This window comes from Myotis nattereri (assembly GCF_964212035.1).
Source record: "Myotis nattereri genome assembly, chromosome: 12".
NCBI classification, from domain to species: Eukaryota; Metazoa; Chordata; class Mammalia; order Chiroptera; family Vespertilionidae; genus Myotis; species Myotis nattereri.
In genome coordinates this window covers 74,615,633-74,632,959 of record NC_138087.1, presented here as the reverse complement: position 1 = coordinate 74,632,959, position 17,327 = coordinate 74,615,633, and the positions used below count along the sequence as shown (strand labels likewise).

General features: G+C 54.3%; 1 protein-coding gene across 3 annotated transcripts in view; it reads right to left on the bottom strand.

Moving 5' to 3' along the window:
* LHX2 (LIM homeobox 2) overlaps positions 1-16,476 on the bottom strand; it is a 31,839-nt gene extending 15,363 nt beyond the window's left edge. The window contains exons 1-3 of one of the 3 annotated variants that reach the window (XM_081103773.1): positions 16,407-16,476; positions 1,608-1,810; positions 300-703 (exon numbers count right to left, since the gene is read on the bottom strand). In XM_081103773.1, the coding sequence (XP_080959899.1) occupies positions 300-703; positions 1,608-1,807 (604 nt within the window). In that variant the 5' untranslated portion in view covers positions 1,808-1,810; positions 16,407-16,476. Of the gene's footprint in view, positions 1-299; positions 704-1,607; positions 1,811-3,250; positions 3,473-15,479; positions 15,561-16,406 lie in introns of those variants that run through there. The other 2 variants (XM_081103774.1, XM_081103772.1) reach the window with 2 other exon arrangements.
* Between the last annotated feature and the right edge of the window lie 851 nt (positions 16,477-17,327).

Sequence of the window (17,327 nt, the reverse complement as noted above, 5' to 3'; positions counted from 1 at the left end):
GCAGGGTGAGGATAAGGCCCAAACCAAAAAGCCGCCTCTAAAAAATTTCTGCGCCAGGGACAGCAAGACACTAAAGCATTCTCTGGTCCTGCTCCAGCCAGGGGCATGCGAGGCTAAGATCCCGCCAGCCAAATCCTAGGGTGCTCCGGCCTGGGAAGTTCAGGGGCAGCGTGCCCCGAGTGCTGTATATATACGTGCACACAGCACACCGAGATTCATCCAGGCGGAGGGGAGCGATGGACGCCACGCACTTTCCCCCAACCGGACCGGGACGCACGCTCCGTGCGCCTGGCACTCACCGGCGTTGTAGGCCGCCAGATCCGCCCCGGGGCCTGGGCTCTTGCGCTTTCTCGGCCGCCCCTTCTGCACTGTGCCCACGCCGTTGTAGTAGGGAAGACCCAGCGGGTTGGCTCCGGCTGCACCCAGCCCCGCGCTCTTGGCCGCAGCGGCCGCAGCTGCCGCAGCCGCCACGTCAGCGTGGTTGAAGTGCGCGGGGTACTCGCCCTGCAGCAGCGCCTCGAAGTGCAAGCGGCAGTAGACCAGGCTGTCCTTCATGCCGAAGTGGTCACCCGTGGTCAGCATCTTGTTACACGTGGTGCACGTGAAGCAGTTGAGGTGATAAACCAAGTCCCGAGCCCGCATCACCATCTCCGAGGCCGAGATGCCCAGGTGGCAGCGGGCGCAGCGCTGCACTGAGAACCGCCTGTAGGGACCATCAGGGGAGGGACTGTGGGGACACACGGTTGGGTACCCCCATATTCCTCCTCCAGGTGCCGCTGCTGCCAATGGGGAAAATCCCCTCCTCAGGATGGGCAGCCTGGGTCTAACTTGGAGGATGAGGGAAGAGGGAATACATTTTGGCCTAGGTCTGATGCTACCCTGTAACACAGTGCCCCTTCATCACTTTCAAGCCTCCAAAGGCTTCTACTTAACCCAGAGCCCGAGCAAGCCCTACGAAAGCCCTTGCTTGGGAGACGGGGGAGAAATTCCCCACTTACCCTTCCTCCAACTCTAACCTTGCCCTCCACCCCAGCGCCCGGGAATCCTACAGACCTTTGTAATTTGTTAAGAAACTCAAAGACAAGGAGAGAAAGAGGAGAGAAATATATAAACAGACTCTAACCCTAAACCCAGAGAGGAGAAACAAGAAACCTGGTACCTGTTAGTGATGATTTTGGTTCTTTAATCCTGGACTCCCATCTCCCGGAATGATCGGGAAATGCCCCCATCCAATTGCCCAGCTCTCTCCCCAACTTTGTTCCCCGCCAGCCCAGGCCACCTCGGTTGGGAGGAGGGAGGGTGCTAGTTTCTGTTCCCTCTGGTTGACCCAAGAAACTTAAAAGGGAGAGGGGTGCAAGGACCCCCCCAAACCCAAGCCTATTTATGGTCTAAACTCAGAGAGGGCAGCTTCTGCTTTTCTCTGGGTCCCTACACCTCACAGACATTTCCAAGCGTGTCCCCCAAATTACTGTGTATAAAGGTTGTCACCCAACTCTCCGTGCTGGCTTGGAGAAGAGAACCCTCCCTTGGGACTGGAGGGAAAAGAGACGAGATTTCATCTGAGATGGGGAGTTCTGAGGGCAGTGGGTCCCGAGGTGGGGGGCTACCTGTAGTAGTCTTCCTTGCAGTAGATGCTTCCATCCTTGCTGAAACAGGTGAGCTCCGACTCCAGGTTGAGCTTGCACTCGCAGCACTTGAGGCAGCGCATGTGCCACTGTTTGTCCACCGCCAGCAGGTAGTAGCGGTCCGAGATCTTGCCCCCACAGCCCGCACACAGCGCAGCTCGGTCACTGCTGATGGACGGCATGGTCTGCGGAGGGAGGGAGGTGGGAGACCGCAGCGCCCGCGTCAGCCTGCCCAGAAGCAGCTGCCGCCAAGGAGAAACCAGCACCCAAAGTTCCCATCGCAACGGGCTAACCCTAAACTCCAAGAAAAATGCCAAGGGTGTGCAGTGTGCTTCCTCCACCCCAAAATGCCCATATCCAGAAGGTTCAGAACCCAAGTCCGCCTACACGGCCCAGGCAGGCCACAGGCCGGGTTGCTGGCGTGGATAGATCTCCCCCACTTTACCCCTTTTCTGTACCTTCTGCCCTTTTCCCAGAAAGTCTCAGGCTATGTTTGGGGGCTGACGTAGTGGTGGCTATCCCAGTCAAGACCTCCAAAACTGTTTCTTACAGAAGCCACTTGGCTGGGCCCCCAGGAAAAGGCGTAAGATGACCATTAAAAGTCACCCTACACACAGACTCCTCTCCAGAGACACAGAGTCCCTGGCGCCCAGCCCCAGTGATCTCTGGATCCTTAAGCCAAAGGTTTAGGTTAGGGCAGGCCCCAGGTCCCGGGATCCTGAGAGGTGATTGGGGGGCGGTGGGGGGGGGGGTGCAGAGCCACCCTCAAAGTCTCTGAGTGCAGGATAGGCCCAATCCAAACTGTCGGCTAACCAAACTGACAGGCTGAGATGGTTTAACCCCGGGGAAGAAGAGCTCGCTGTGAAGACAGCGGCACTGGCACTGCTGCTCATGCTTTCTGTGCAGAGAAACTTCCCGTGTTCCCACCTCCTCTGCCTCTAAAGGTCACTTCTGGGCCCGACTTGGGCAACGTCTGCTCATCTGGCCCCCAGGGAGGACTGAGGCAAGGAACTGACTATTTGGGGCTGGGCTGGCATAGCCAGGTGTGGAGATTCGAATGGACTCAGCTTCTGCAGAGCCAGGCCTCGGAGCCTGAACTACGAGCCCTGGCCTGGCCGAGACCAATGGATCAGAAAGCCCAGGTCAAGATCAACAGAAAGCGGTGGCCCAGAAGACTTCACTCCCCGAAATTGCGCTCGGGAGGACGCCTGATGGCCAAGAAGCGGGATCGGCCCGAGCCGGCTGGAGCCCTTCTCGGTGGCGCCAGCAGCCAGGGCCAAGTGGTGGAGGAGAGCTCGGGGCTGGTGACCAGAGGGCCCCGCCAAGTGAGAAGAGAGCCATCTCGGGCCGCGGGTAGGACTTCGCTCTTACTTCGGGAGAACTGCTCTCCTCCACCCTCTGAGTCTAAAATTTCGGTCTCAACCTTTTCCCCTCGCCTCCCCAGCAGCCTGGTTTCCCCCGAGCGGGGAGCTACAGGCCTTGCATCCTGTCCGCGGATCCCCAGCGCCCAGTCCCGTGCGGCACGAAGGAAGCTCCCCAAAGTGCCCCCAAACTTAGGGGAGCAGAGGCGCAGACTCACAAGGCCCCGTCCCAGCTTTCGGCCCGATCCGCAGCCGTGCGCCTACCGTCTCCGTGTCGCCGCGGTCGATGGCGGAGCTGATGGCGGGAGCCTCGCTCTTGGCCCTGCGGTCCATCTCGTCGATGACCCCGTGCACCTCGGGGCCCGACAAACTGTGGAACAGCATCGCGGCGGGACCGGCGGGGCCGGGGGCGCGGCTCCTCCGCGGGAGGGCTTGCCCCCCGCCTCAGCTGCCAGGCGCTCCCGGCGCTAACGGGCCGGGTGCATCTCCACCGCGGCCCCGGCCCCGCCCGAGCTCGGCTGCGCCCCCAGGCCGGGAGCCCGAGGGCCAGGACGCCTCCCGCCGAGGCGCAGGGGCAGCTACATCGCGGGGCGCCTGGGCGGCGGCGCCAAAGCCGGGGTCACAAGGGCAAGGGGCTGAGGGGAAGGAGGAGGGAGACCGGGCAGAGGTCGGCGCCCGCCGCGGGCGCTTTCACGCCGCGGGCATTGCCGACCAGGCTTCGGCGCCCCGGGCGCAAAGCAGGAGCGCAAAGTCTGCCCCAGGCGGCGACGGCTGCGGTCGGGGCTCACCCGGGAGCAGCTAGGTGCCCGCGGCGACCCAGATGCCAGGACCTCTCCACTCCCTGGGGTGCGTCCCCAGCCCAAGACGACCCGCTTAGACGCTGGGTGGGCGACTAAAGTAGGGGTTGCTCCGAAGCCTGCGAGCCGAGCCGAGCTACCCGGAGAATTGAAGAGGAGGAGGAAGAGGAGGAGGAGGAGGTGGAGGAGAAGGAGGAGGGGGGGGGGAAGGAGGTGGTAGAGGAGGAGGAGAAAAAGGAGGAGGAGCAGAGTGGGAGGAGGAGTCGCCGGCCACAGGCCCAGCCGCGCGCAAAGCTCTCCAAGAGCGCGCCGAGCCCAGCCCCGGCTCTGCAGTCCGCGCCAGCCAAGCGTCCGCGCCTTTTCTACAGCCGCGCCTGACATCACGTCCTGCCGCCGCGCCATTGGCCGCCCCGCACCCCGGGCTGTGGCAGCGCGTGCTCCGGGAAGGCGGGAGACCCGAGAGGGAGGGGAGAAGCAGGAGGAGGAAAACAGCCACGAGATGGTGGGAGCTGGTGGGCGAGGCTGGAGGGGAGGAGTGGGAGGGAGGGAGGAGGTAGAGCGGGGGTGGGGTGGGTGGTGGTGGAGTTTTTAAGCGGCGAACAGTTTTCCTGTGATTTCTTTGGGAAGGAAAATTAAACCCTCTCTCCCTGCCGTCTCTATCCTGAGAAGGCACATCTAGAGGATGCTTGAAGAGGTCTCACTCCCGTCCTCCCTCTGAGCGGAGCCGCCGCCTGGGGCACCGGCTGGAAAGGCCTGGGAAGGCAGGCCTGGGGTAGAGCTCCCAGAGCCTTGGGCTGCTTCCCGCCCAGTTCGGCCTAAGGGCCAGCCTCCGCGCCGCGGCGGACTGCCGGAGGCTGCGCAGGCCTCCTGAGGACCCAGCAGAGCAGAGAGGCGAGAGACCTCGGGAGCTGCGACTCCCCGGGGAGGAGGGCCAACCAGCATATCCTCACTCCTAGAGAACTAGGGCCGATTTCTTTTCGCTCTTCCCACTCTCTCCCTCTCCAGACTTTAGGAACTAAGAAAGGCATGGGTTTGAATCCAAGTTCTGCAATTTACGCACAAACTTAACCTTAGACAAATGACTTAACTTCCCTTAGCTGGTCTGATCTTTCCCATGGGAGACAATCCCCTTCACATGGGCGTGATGAACAAAAGAGATCATAGACATAAAATGCCTGGAACATAGCAGACACTAAGCAAATTCTTTCATTGCTCCCCTTTTCCCCTCTCCATCTCCTATTAAAAACTTGCCCACTCTGAGATATGTTAGGCATCAACAAGGTTCTTAAAGACCACAGGCCCATTCTCCAGCTACTGGGTGCATCATGCCATAGACTCAGCTGTTAACCTGCACCCACCCAACTGCTTGGCTGCACCACTTCTCCAAAGACCAACAACCTGTCCTTCCGGGTAAGGGTAATCCCAACTGTTCCTCTCACCAGCCCCCAGACTTCAGCCTCAACGTAGAATCCCTTGGGGACTCAGGGGCCATACCCAGGTGTGTGGTGAAGTTGGATTTAGAAAGTAAAAAGTGATTGTAGAGGAAAACGGAGTGAACAAGTCAATTACAGAGTCCCATCTCCTGGGTCTGCTTTGGAGGTGGGTCAGTCTGAAGTGACTTGCTTGCCAGGAGGAGGAAAGGGGCTAGTGAGGACCCATGCAGTTTATTTTACATAAGGGCACAAAGTTGAGGCAGCCCAAAATTATACTTTCCACACAGCATACATAACTTTTAGACATGAGTAGATGTGTGCTTGTAATGCCTAAGCACATGCACTCATGTTCCTGTGTGCAAATTTACACGATCATCTCCATTGGCAAAAAAAAAAAAAAAAAAAAAACGGCCAGCAGGAAGGTGAAGCTAGGGTCTACACGTGCACATCAAGTGTAAGTGTCCAGTGCCAAGCAGAGGCAGGCGTCTGTAAAGGGGTTACAGTACAAGTGCATGCTCAGGTGATCCTACCTAAATCCCTGTATGCACTTTCTAGGAGGCCATGATTTGCATATTTGCAAAAACTCTTGAAGTTACAAGTACAGATGCCCCAACGTGAGGGCAGGACCCTAAACCCAAAAACGGCATGTGTGCGTGCGTGTTCACACAGACCTGTACTTTGGCTCCTGCATGCGGCCTGCACCTGGGCACGCGGACTCCTACACAGGCATGTTTTACTGAGGCATCTGGGGCACTTTCTTTCAAAGAAAGTTGGGAATGAACAACTAATCTGGGAGTACCAGGGTTCATCTGGAGGTCGCCCAAGGGGTAGAAAAAAATTGTAACAACGCTGGAGCGTTTGTCCTTGGTGAGCCCTGGCTGGAGAACTCAAGGGGCTGCCTCAGGAGCTGGGGTGTGTATGTGGGGGGGTAGGGGAGAGGAAGAGGAGGACTCGGTAACTCTTGGCGAGGGCTCCCCAAGAAACCTGGAAAACACACACTGCGGCTCTTCACCCCCCCCTCCCACCCCCGCCACGGACGTGTAAGTACAGGATTTCGTCGCCACCTCTCTGACCAACAGCCCACACCCAGCGCTGACCGACTGCAAATCCCCTGGCAGTCAGGATTCCCACCCGGCGCACCCGCCCGTGCATCTCTGGGTGCCAGGCTGGGACGCGCTCTGGTCCGCAAGAAGCTCGAACCCATCTCCCGCCGCGGGGCCGAATCTGAGTGCCCGGTCCAGGGTTCAGAGGCCGGTAACTTTGCTCATCTCCCCCAGCAGCGGCGGTACGTGGCACCATCGCCACACCCTGTCCGCGGAGACCAAACAAGGAGAGGAACAGGCTGTAAGCACACGTCCTGACGCGTGAGTGACATTTACACGGTGCGAGGAGCCGCGGCCGTCGGGAAGGCAGCGGTGGGGGGAGCAGGCACCGGCAGGTGAACGGATCCTCGCGAGGTGCCGGAAACCGCGGCCCCTCGACGCTCCTCCCCCAGACGTGGGGAAAAGAACCCCGAGGTCGCTCGAACCTGCCTTTTGTGGGAGGTGACAGGTGAACAGAATTCAGGTCTGGCTACTCTCGCCGCTGCCTACCTCCCCACCATCTGCTTCCTCGCAGACGAGCAGACCCGGCGCATAATGAGGCAGCAGCCTCCAGCCGGCCACCGTGACTAACTCAGAACAAAAGCGCTCCCTCCACGCCTCCTCCAACAAAGGGGCCACCAGTCCCGGCGCTCCCCGAAGGCTGCGGGGCTCCCGGCTGCCGGCTGCGGGGCCGCCGCGCACCAACTTCCCGGGGCTCCCGGGGCTCCCGGGGCTGCCGGCGCCACCGAGCCGGGGCCGCCGAGGGAGGAAGCACATGCTGCCCAGAGAAAGTGAGGCCAAGCTGGGAGGGGAAGGCGGGGCCGGGGGCCGGGGCCGGGGCCGGGGCCGCGGCTGGAGGGTGATTGATCAGCGCGCTGTTCCGGGAGCTCTGCCCCGTTATTAGAGGCGGCCAAAGCAGGGCCACGCAATAACCTCCGAATCGCCAACTAATTGACGCTGCAGGCAACTACTTCATTGTGCGCGCCGGTTTTATGTCTTCATAGCCGGTGATTGACAAGGTGTAATTAGTCATCTCACTCGGTGATAAACATGGGCATCCTCCTCCCGCGGCATCAGGCCGTGTGTACCAGCAGAGGAAGCGATAGTTGACGCTGATATACCATTAAATCAAAATGAAGACGTTCAGAAGTGTGTGTTTGCTGTGACGCTCTGATGGTTTATTTCTCAAATACGGCACCAACAGATTTACTTGATTTGCAAGTTAACTACAACATTAACTGGTTTTATTTATTTTGCCTCTTCCTTCCTCTTCCTAGGCAGGGATGTTGCTCTTGGAGAATGTGAAGACAGTTTGCTTCTTGACAAGCGAGCGAGCGGGCGCCCAGATTTTTTTGAGCCTCTCCGGAGGCTCCCCGGAGGGAAAGGCGGGCAGAAAGACCGCCAGATTTGGGGAGCCACCAGGGAAGGATTCCGCACCGGGAGAGCCGCCCTCCCCGGCCCAGACCTGCTTGCCTTTGGGCACTGGCACGAGATGACCTGACACTCTGAGGACGGTGCTGGGGATTGGGGTCCGGGAAGCCTCTTGGATATGAACTGCAAAGAAGAAAGAGGCAAAAACAATGTCTCTTCTCTGCCTGGAAGCAGAAAGGACTGTTCTTTAAGCTCTTGGCTGCAGTCACAGGCCAGTTGCCTGCCTCAGTTCTCTGAGTGCAATGCCTCCTGTCCTCCCTTCAGGTTGCACCATTCAGCAAATTATACTCCTTGCTCATGAAGTGGGGCTTGCTTAGGGATGTGTGTGTGTGTGTGTGTGTGTGTGTGTGTGTGTGTCCCTCCACAGGGAGGCTGCTACTAGAGGTGATGGCTACCTGGACCCCTTAAATTTTTAAAAGGGAGGGGCCGTTGCTGGTTGGGCTCCCTGGCATTACTATGGTCTGTTTTTGACGCTAGTTAGAGAATGGCAGGGACTGATCAAAGCCACCAACATCTGGAAGTCCACTTTCAGGGTATCACAAGTGCCCCCAAGACCCCCTCCCCTCAGTGGGATACCCTTCCTACACCTTTCCTTTCTCTCTAACCTCTGTCTCCTGTTTTTATGGCAGAGGAGTGGCGATTCCTGGCCACTGTGCAGGAATGTACTCCAAGAAAAGAAGGGGGGGGGGAGTTGAGTCACAGGGGCGGCAGAAAAGCCCTATATTGTCCATAAGGACCCCCCCTCCCAGGCCTATAGGTTTTGTTCAGCAAAGGGAGGGGTGTTTTAGATTGATGTGAAGGGCTGTCCGTCAGCAGCAAAATCAGCTCGGGCATGGCTATCTCTTTATGAAATCAGCTCATTGCCTTGGTCAGTCTGCTGGTCACCACTATGGACAGTGGGGCCTTAGTTGTTTCAAAAAAGAATCCCATATCCCGTACATAAGTGGCTTGGCCCCTCTCAGGCAGAGAGGAGCCCAGTACCTCCTCCTCTTCTCCCTGCAGCAATCTGAACAATTCTGAAACTGCCTCCCTGGGCGTCAGTTGAGCAGGTTGGGGAACTAACCAGGGCCCTCTCTCTAGGGCCCTGTTAAATGCACTGAACTTAAAATGAAACACGAAGTGTGAATTTCAGGTTTGAACATGATGCATCGGGAAATGTGGAGGTTGGCAGCCCTTTTCCTCCCCCCTGCCTTTCGGTAGCAGGTATTAATATTGTATTAAATGTTATGAGAAAGTAAGGGCTGCGGAGAGGAATGTGCTCAGATGCAATTTTGTCAAGGTTTTTATCTGTGATTATGATTCCAGATGTAGAAACTCCCGGAGGAGGGAAATGAGGGGCTGCTGGCGTGTGACATGTGTTTTAAGGTGTTTGGCAGTGTTTCTCAAAGTGGTGACAAAATGTTCAATTTTATTACAGGGAATTGGTAAAAGAAATATGAATACCAGGTCAGAGATTGTTCACCTCAGCAAAAGGATTTACCATTATTGATTAGGGTGGGGAAAGTTTGTATCTGGGTCTTGCTTAAATCACATTGTCAACAATATAAATCTGTCAGATCAGATTATTCTTAAAGAAGAATTGTGACAAAATACACAATAGCTAATTGCATCTCCCCACCTACTAATTTCCATGCAAAGATATACAGTGCCCTGGAAGCCAAAAAAAAAAAAAAAAGTAAATCAGCTGGTATAACTACAGCCATTCCTTAAGGGTAATTTCTTTTTAATCTAACCCAGAAACTACCCAGTCCTACAAGAGCCATTTTGCTAATCTGGTTGTCTTTTAGGTTGAAGTACAAATAATAGCAATACATTTTCTCACACAGAGAACCACATTTTACTGAAGGAAGAATCAGGACTATATTGTATGAGAAAAGTGGGGATGAGGAGCAAGCAGCTGAACTGTGGCTGAGTTGACAATTCTTGTATCTCCATGCACTGGAGACTGGAAACATTTCCTACCACAGTCCCTTATTCAGAGGCACCTCTGCCATCCCTCTCTGACAGCAGGACACCCCTAAACTCTATTTCTAAGCAAAGGTTTCTCATAAACTTTTTATGAGCTTTACATACACTAATTGACAGGACTGCCCAGCCAGCGCTGGCTAGACTGGACGTGGGTTTGGTAAACATTTTCGCAGAACAAAAAGAAGGGTTTTTGGCTAAAGACGCTGGACTTGGCTCCTCCCTGGGTTCCCAATCAGAGGACAGAGGCTCTAGACAGTGGTTCTCAACCTTCCTAACGCCGCGACCCTTTAATACGGTTCCTCATGTGTGGTGACCCCCAACCATAGAATTATTTTCGTTGCTACTTCAGAACTGTAATTTTGCTACTGTTATGAATCGTAATGTAAATATCTGATATACAGGATGTATTTAGGCGACCCCTGTGAAAGGGTCGTTCGACCCCCAGGTTGAGAACCGCTGCTCTAGACACTCAACTGGAGACATTGCTGTACAGAGCACCCTATACCTAGCACATCCATTTCGTGTCTCAGCCCTGTTCGGGAAGCTCACACGTATTTAGCCCCAACCTTTCCTTAATGTGGGCTAGAGAAGGTCAATTTTGGGCTTCCCAGCCGCTGGCACTATTTTAAGATCACAAAAGATACTAGGTTCCTAGCACAAATTGCACCTTCCTTGGAAGCCAGAAGGTTCCTCCCCTGTGAGGTGATGTAGGACGGGTACGTGTGCAAGGGGACTGGTGAGATTGCAGGGGAGGGAATATGAGTGGCCACCATCTCTCACCCCTCATTTCCAGCAGGAGGTTTCCAGCCCAACTTTCCACTGGCCCGACTAGCAAATCTCCACTGCTATTGGGGAAGGCGGCATTGTCTCTTTCGGTAAGGAACAGTCATTTCCCACATATGCTTCAGCTGAAGCCCAGTCCCTGGCCCCTCCCCCATTTTATTCTTCCATTAATTAAAACAACTAATGTCCCATCAATTATCTTTGCATGAATGAAAATCATTATGGGCCCTTGCAGGTATATGGGAAATTCTGTTTGCTTTAAGTCTTCACACTTTGATTTTCTATAGACTCATTTTCTTGGGCATAAAGAAATTCAAACAAAACAAAAACAAAATCTCCTGACACTTTGCGATAAAGCAGAGACCAGTGGTAATGAGCTTGTATGATCTCTTGCAGGAAGAAATGTTCAGATAGCCTCATTTTCGAGCTGAATTGTACTATCTGGTAAAGGATTCTAGACAGTTAAGGCAAACATTGATAGGTCACCAGACCCACGTTTGGAATTTGAGCTTGTGTCGAGTCAGATGAGCTCATCCAAATTTACTTTTAAGCTATGGTGTCAGTGCTTGAAAGTAAAAAAGGCAGGGGACAATCAGCTCTATTTGGATTTTCCCAGCCAGTTGGCCATTTCAGCTTGTATCTCTATTTCTGGGGGCTGCCATAATTAGAGCGATCTATTTTGCATTTACTTCTCTTTGCGAGCACTACATTATTCACTCTTTCCTGTGCTTATTAAACAGTGCCACCTGCACCAAATTCAACAAAGCTCTTCCATCAGTCAGCCCAGCTAAGGATCCCAGACCATATATTATCATTAATTGAAGCTCAATTGAATAGTTGACGATAGAGGCATGAGTAAAAGCAACACATTTTCTAGGACCTGTTCTTAAAGATGTTTTAAGCAAAAAAACAAAACAACAACACCAACAACCATTTACTCCTCCAATTGTCATCTTTTACAAAGTCATTTCATTCTCTCTGTACAGTCATTCAAGCAGCAATTAGCAGGTCTTTTAATTAATGAACTATTCCCTGTATGTCACCAAGGTGCCTTCAGCACAAATGTCCTCCTTCATAAGGTACTAGGAAATGCAGTCAATATTTTGTCACCCTAAGCCTTCGAAGCTGACCACCTTGATTGTCCTAACGCTATAAAGATGATCTGAAGAGCTAAGGACAAGTCTGGGAAGCAGAGGATAATTTTCAGGACACTAACCAAGGATAGTCTGAATCCAGAGAGAGGGAGTGGCAGAAGGAAGGAAATCAGAGACAGGGAGGGGAGAGGCAGAAAATGAATGTAGATAGAAATTAATGGTTAAAGAAAGGCAAAGTTTATAGCAAAAATGGAACCATCTCTGAGATCCAGTTGTGTTTTAACAAACACTCCATCTACATGCTGATGATTTATACATTTTTAAGAGCCTCAAACCTCACTGTGTCTTGTTCTTTCATGAGCTTCCTGCTTTGTTCAAAATACTGCTTATCTTTGCCATTGTCAACAGCTCTGCATCTGGGAGAGATTAATTAAGTGATAGGTCAGAGACAATGAGGTGAAAGGGCATGTCCATCCAATCAGGTCTGATTCATCCATTTCTACGTGGATCAACTTTTTTTTGAGGGATGCCAATTTCAGTTTCATTTCCAGGGGGGACTTATCCATGGGAATGCCTCACCTCCTCCACTGAAGGACTTTAAATAGAAAAGACTTTTTTGCAAATTAATAAATCTAAAATCTACACTTTCTGTCTTTTTGAGATGTGAAACAGAAACATAACTATAAATTGTCTGCAGGCTTACATTTCTCCTATCAGGATAAAGGCTGATTTTCCTGAACAGGATCTTTCTAAAGAATAGCTAATTAGGCGATTACAAATGAGATTGCCATGCAACACAATAAAAAAAATTGAAAGTTCGCTTTCTCTCCTCCCTTTTCCCAACTGTTTCTCATTGCTTCTTCCTTTCAAAGTCCACTTTAAATTTCTAGAAGGAAAAAAAAAATGAGAGAAAGAGATAAGGAAGAGTGTAGGAGAAGAGTGATAGGGGTGGGGGAAGAAGAAAAGAGAAATAGAGAGGTTTTCTAGGTGTCAAGTGAATTTTTCCACACCAATTAGAGGTTATCTTTAAATCTCTATCCCCCAGCCCCTCCACACCTTTCTAAATAGATCTTTAGATTAGTGAGAAATTAGTTAGTTGGGAAAGGCCATGTGGCCAGTTCACCCTCATTCTAACCAGAAGGGTTTTTCAGGACCTTAGACCCCACTCCCAGAAATGACACCCTCCCCGGCTCTTCAGCAGCACGACAGTCTGGGTCAAAATTATGGTTTTCAGTGTGTGTGTGAGAGAGACAGACAGAGAAACAGAGAGAAGTAAACTCCCAGCCTGGGAAGAACACACGTAAATTAACTGTTTTGGGCAGACCTCAAACAAAATATTTGGCATATTTTTACTCTATTCTTGAAAACCCCCACAAATGAAGTTCACATTTTCTAAGATTCTTGGGGGGTGGGGTGGGGTGGGGTGGGGGAATAAACAATGATTTGGGTATTTTGTAATGGACCAGACATTTCCCCTTCTCCAAAGAAATGTAGAATGCCAGTTTCTTAACTAGCCGATTCTTTAAATCACCTGGGATCTATCTATATTTATAAAACAGCAGAATACTTAACCGCCTGATCAATAGCCATTGACTGTCAGTGCACCTCACACCCTAACTTGCACAGCTTGATCATGTATATTTGATCATGAAAAAATTAAAAGCATCTTGAAGCAGTCTATCAAGCTTCCTACAAAATAGTCTTTTTCTGTGATCTTGAAAAGAGTGTGAATTTTTCTGTCCCCTGTATTCATCTATCTGTCCATCTATCTACACACACACACACACACACACACACACACACACAGACACACACACCCATTCCCTTCCTGGGGAATTTATTGCTCATATATTTGATGAAGAACAAGGTAATTAACTGTGAGGCTGTACATCTGGTCGGTACTTCATATTCATTGCAATAATAAAACACTTTTTCCCCATTTTAGCAGAAGAAAGGCTAGTCCTGCCCACAGATTCAGAGGACCCCAGAGTCTCTGTCTGCAAAGCCTCCTTGTTATAAATCCTGCCTCCCTCTTAAGTGATGGCACGCACAATTGCACCAAGGGGTACTAAGTTTATCTGTGCAAAAGCACTGGAAAAGCTTGTGCATCCTCAGAGCTTCAGCATCAGCTAGTGGAGGGTTTGAAATAGACACAGCTGGTTCCTCCATCCCCAGTCTGCATGGCAGCAAACAGGGACAAGAGTCCAAAGGACTTGTCCTGTGAAAGGCCACAGGTAGTGAGGTGTATTTTGAGATCCCATGGCTGGTGTCCCGAGCACGTGCCACTAAGCTCCAGTACCCCCAAAAGGACCCGGTCCTGCAGACTTTTCTGATATTTTGGGGTCAAAAGGCTGGCTCTACGTTTCTCCATAAGGCATGCCAGATCTGTCCCAACTGCTCCAAGGTCCGGCCAGAGGAATAATACCAGCTGGCAAGCCTGCTCCAAGCCCCCAAGACAATCTTTTTAACCCCAACCCCAGAGACCTCCCCCAGTCAGCAAAACAAATTACCTGCAGAACCTCCCATTTCGGGAGTCCCCTGCTCTGTGTTCCGAATCTGTGCCCAGGACAAATTTCTCAGGGGGGCCCTTCCTTCTAAATGCAGCAGCATCTGGGCTGAGGCGCCCTCCTTTATATCGGGGGAGGGAGACCTCATATGATAATACGTGTAATATGATATGGAATGACAGAAAGCATGACAGTTGCCCATAATACGGAGAAGTCAGTCAAAGGACAGAGGGGACATTTGGATAATTACCATCCATTGGCTAGTCAATCACGCGAACAGAGAGAAACTGCACAAAACCCACAATGGAGTTGGGAAACAAAAGAGACCCGAGCCAGACTCAGGATTAACCGGTCTAAAGCGATCTAAATGCTTTTGTATCTGAAGAACTGAGGCTGCCCGCCCCCCCCCTTCCCAATCCCAGGGAACTAATTGCGGGGATCAGAGTTAAAGCTCTCTCCCTCCTTTCCCCTTTCTCTTTGTAGACTGCTCACCACGAAGAGGGGAAAAAATGATTTCTCTCTCTGTGTTCATTAAACTATTTTAAAGTTAAAGGGGTGGCGGCGGGAGGGAGGCTCACTGTGGCCCTTCAGCCCAGGAGCTGGGATTCTCCGACCTCTGAAGAGGCTGGCCAGTCTAGGTTGGCCTCAATTCTTTGTTTCAGGGTAAAGTCTTCCTTCCTTGCCCCTGGGAGCAAATGCCCCGTCCACCTGGGCAGCTGCCCTTTGCCTGGAGGCGAACGTGATGTCCGGTACCCTGCCTTCGGGGAGAAGCCCCATGGCCGGCCCCTGCACCAGGAAAGCACACCCCATCGTTGAAACCTCAAATGGCATTTGCGCTCAGAATGAAGTGCAGGAAAAGGGTGGCAGAGAAGGGGCGCCTGCCTTCCCAGTGGGAAAGCGAGAAAGAAGATGGTTGTAAATTGTAAGGAGAGAGCATTTCCTTCTACCTTGGGGAGTGAGGAGGAAGAAAATCCTTCTAAACTGGGGCGGGGAGAGGATATGCTTAATTGGGGGAAGCAAGAAGACTCCTGGCTGAGAGAGGGGGAGGCAAAGAAGTGATTCCTCAAGGAGACACAGGCAAACGGTCCTGCGAGAGACTCGGATGGAGGAGAGCGAGGAGGATTCCCAGAGGATGAACGATGGGTCTGAGATCTGCGCCTGAGCGCGAAATCCCCCGCGGTCCTGGGACAGGACGGGTGACTGCCTCACCCAAGTCCCGCCAGGTCCTCCCTATGTGATCGCAACTCCTCAGAGCCGTCCCGGCCGCGGGGCTCTCGCGGGTCCCCGGCTCGGTGGGAGCCGCAGTCCCAGGTCTGGGTCCCGGGGTGCCCCCTGTCCCTGGGCGCGCCCCCCGCGCAGCCCCCTGGCCCCTCCGAGCGAGACCGGGGGCCTCCTTACCTTTCCGCGTCCTCCGAAGCGGGTGTGGCCGGCTCTGCGGGCGGCCCCGGGCCAGGGCCGGGGGGCGGGGGGCGGGGGTGCGGGGCTGGGGGGGAGCGGCAGGGTGAGGGCTGCGGGGGCTGGCACGGTGCCCAGAGGGGGCGACGGGGCCGTGGGCAGCCCCAGGGCCCGAGGGCAGGTCCGGCCGAGCCGGAGGAGGTGTGCGATGTGGGGAGCCGGGTAGGGTCGCCGGGTCCCGGGCCGTGGGGCGGGGGGCTCCCTCCTCGAGCCGGCGGGGCGCTCCAGCCTCCTGGGCCGGCCGGGAGCCGGGCCGGGCGCCGGGAGAGAGGCCCCGCGCCCGGGAGCGAAGACGGGGCGTGCGGCTCAGAGGGGCTGTTCGGTCGCCGGGGCTGGCGAATCAATCGGGGCCGCCGGGCCGGGGGGCTGCCGCCCTCGCTGCGGCGCTCGGGCTCCCGGGCGGGCCCCGCGCTGCCAGCTGCCGGCCGCCCCGGGTCCGCGCGGGCCGCGCGTCGCAGGCTGCGCTGCGGTCATTAGGCTGCGGGCGCGTGTGGCCGGGGCGGGGGCGGCGCGGCGCCCGGAGGAGGCGGCCGCATCCCTCGGCCTCCCCCGCCCGCCGCCGTCCCGCGCCCGCTCCGCGCGCTTCCCCCGCCGCCCGCCCCTCCGTCGCTGTCACTACTCTGGCCCTCGGTCCGTGGTCTGTCCGTCTCTGCCTGCCTCCCTCTGTCACTCTCCATCTCCCAGTCTCGGTAGCGCCTCTCTCTCTTTCTCTCCCTCTCCCTCTCTCTCCCCCCTCCTCCACCTCTGCCTCCTTCCTCCCTCCCTCCCTCCCTCTCTCTCATCTTCTCTCTCCGTCTCTCCCTGTGTCCACAGCTCCTCTGCTCACTGAGCCTCTTTTTCTCTCTTTGGATCCCTGGCGCCCACTCTTACCCCTCCGTCGCTCTCACCATGTTCTCCCTTCCCCTCTTCTTTCTTTCTACCTCCCTGTACTCTCCACCCCTTTCTCAGGAGTCCCGCTGTCTCTTCCTCTCTCCCTCCTTGCAACAGCAGCCCCAGAATCCAACTTTAGCCCTTTCTCTGCCCTGAGACTTCGGAGGAGTCACGGTCACGCCCTCCCTTATCTCTAAAAATAGTCAATTGCCGGCTCCAGGTGGTGGGGTGGGGAGGGGTCCTGGGAGGAGGGGGGCCAGAGGTGCGAAATGACTCAGGTTCCCCCTCTTGGTGGCCATGCTCACTCCAGTGCAGCAGTCCCTGCGGCAGCTGCTTGGCTACCAGGGCTCACAGGTGCCCTGTGTGCCTCATAAAACCAGTCACCAGCCTCCAGGGCCACACAAGTACCAAAAGGCCAGGTCAGCAAGAAAGGTCGAGGGCAGTTTCTTCTGGGGTTCCTAAAGTTTCTCCTGAAAAACATCTGTGGTGCCCCCACCCCTACCCCAGGGCAGATCCCTGGCCTGGGTCTGAGGTCTCAGGCCCTGCCACCTGCTGTTTCTTCCCTTCACTGACAGCAATCGGAGGGGCCATAGCTCACTCCTGTCCTTAGACACAAGCAGGAGAAAGCCTAGTCTTCTGGGCTTCACACACACACACACACACACACACACACACACACACACACCCTGTGATCGGCTTAAAAGCTTCAAAGATGCTTCCGGGGTGCAGTGTGGCTTCAGAATCAGACAGATGTGGGTTCAAGACCATGGCTTGCCTTGGGCAAGCCGTACAGCTCAAAGCTTCAGTTCCCTCATTTGCAAAAGGAGAAGAGTAACCACCTTCCTTTACAGATTGTGGTTCAGTTCAACCATGACATGGATGAAGAGCCCATGCCTAGGAGGTTATTCATTCTGTCCAGAT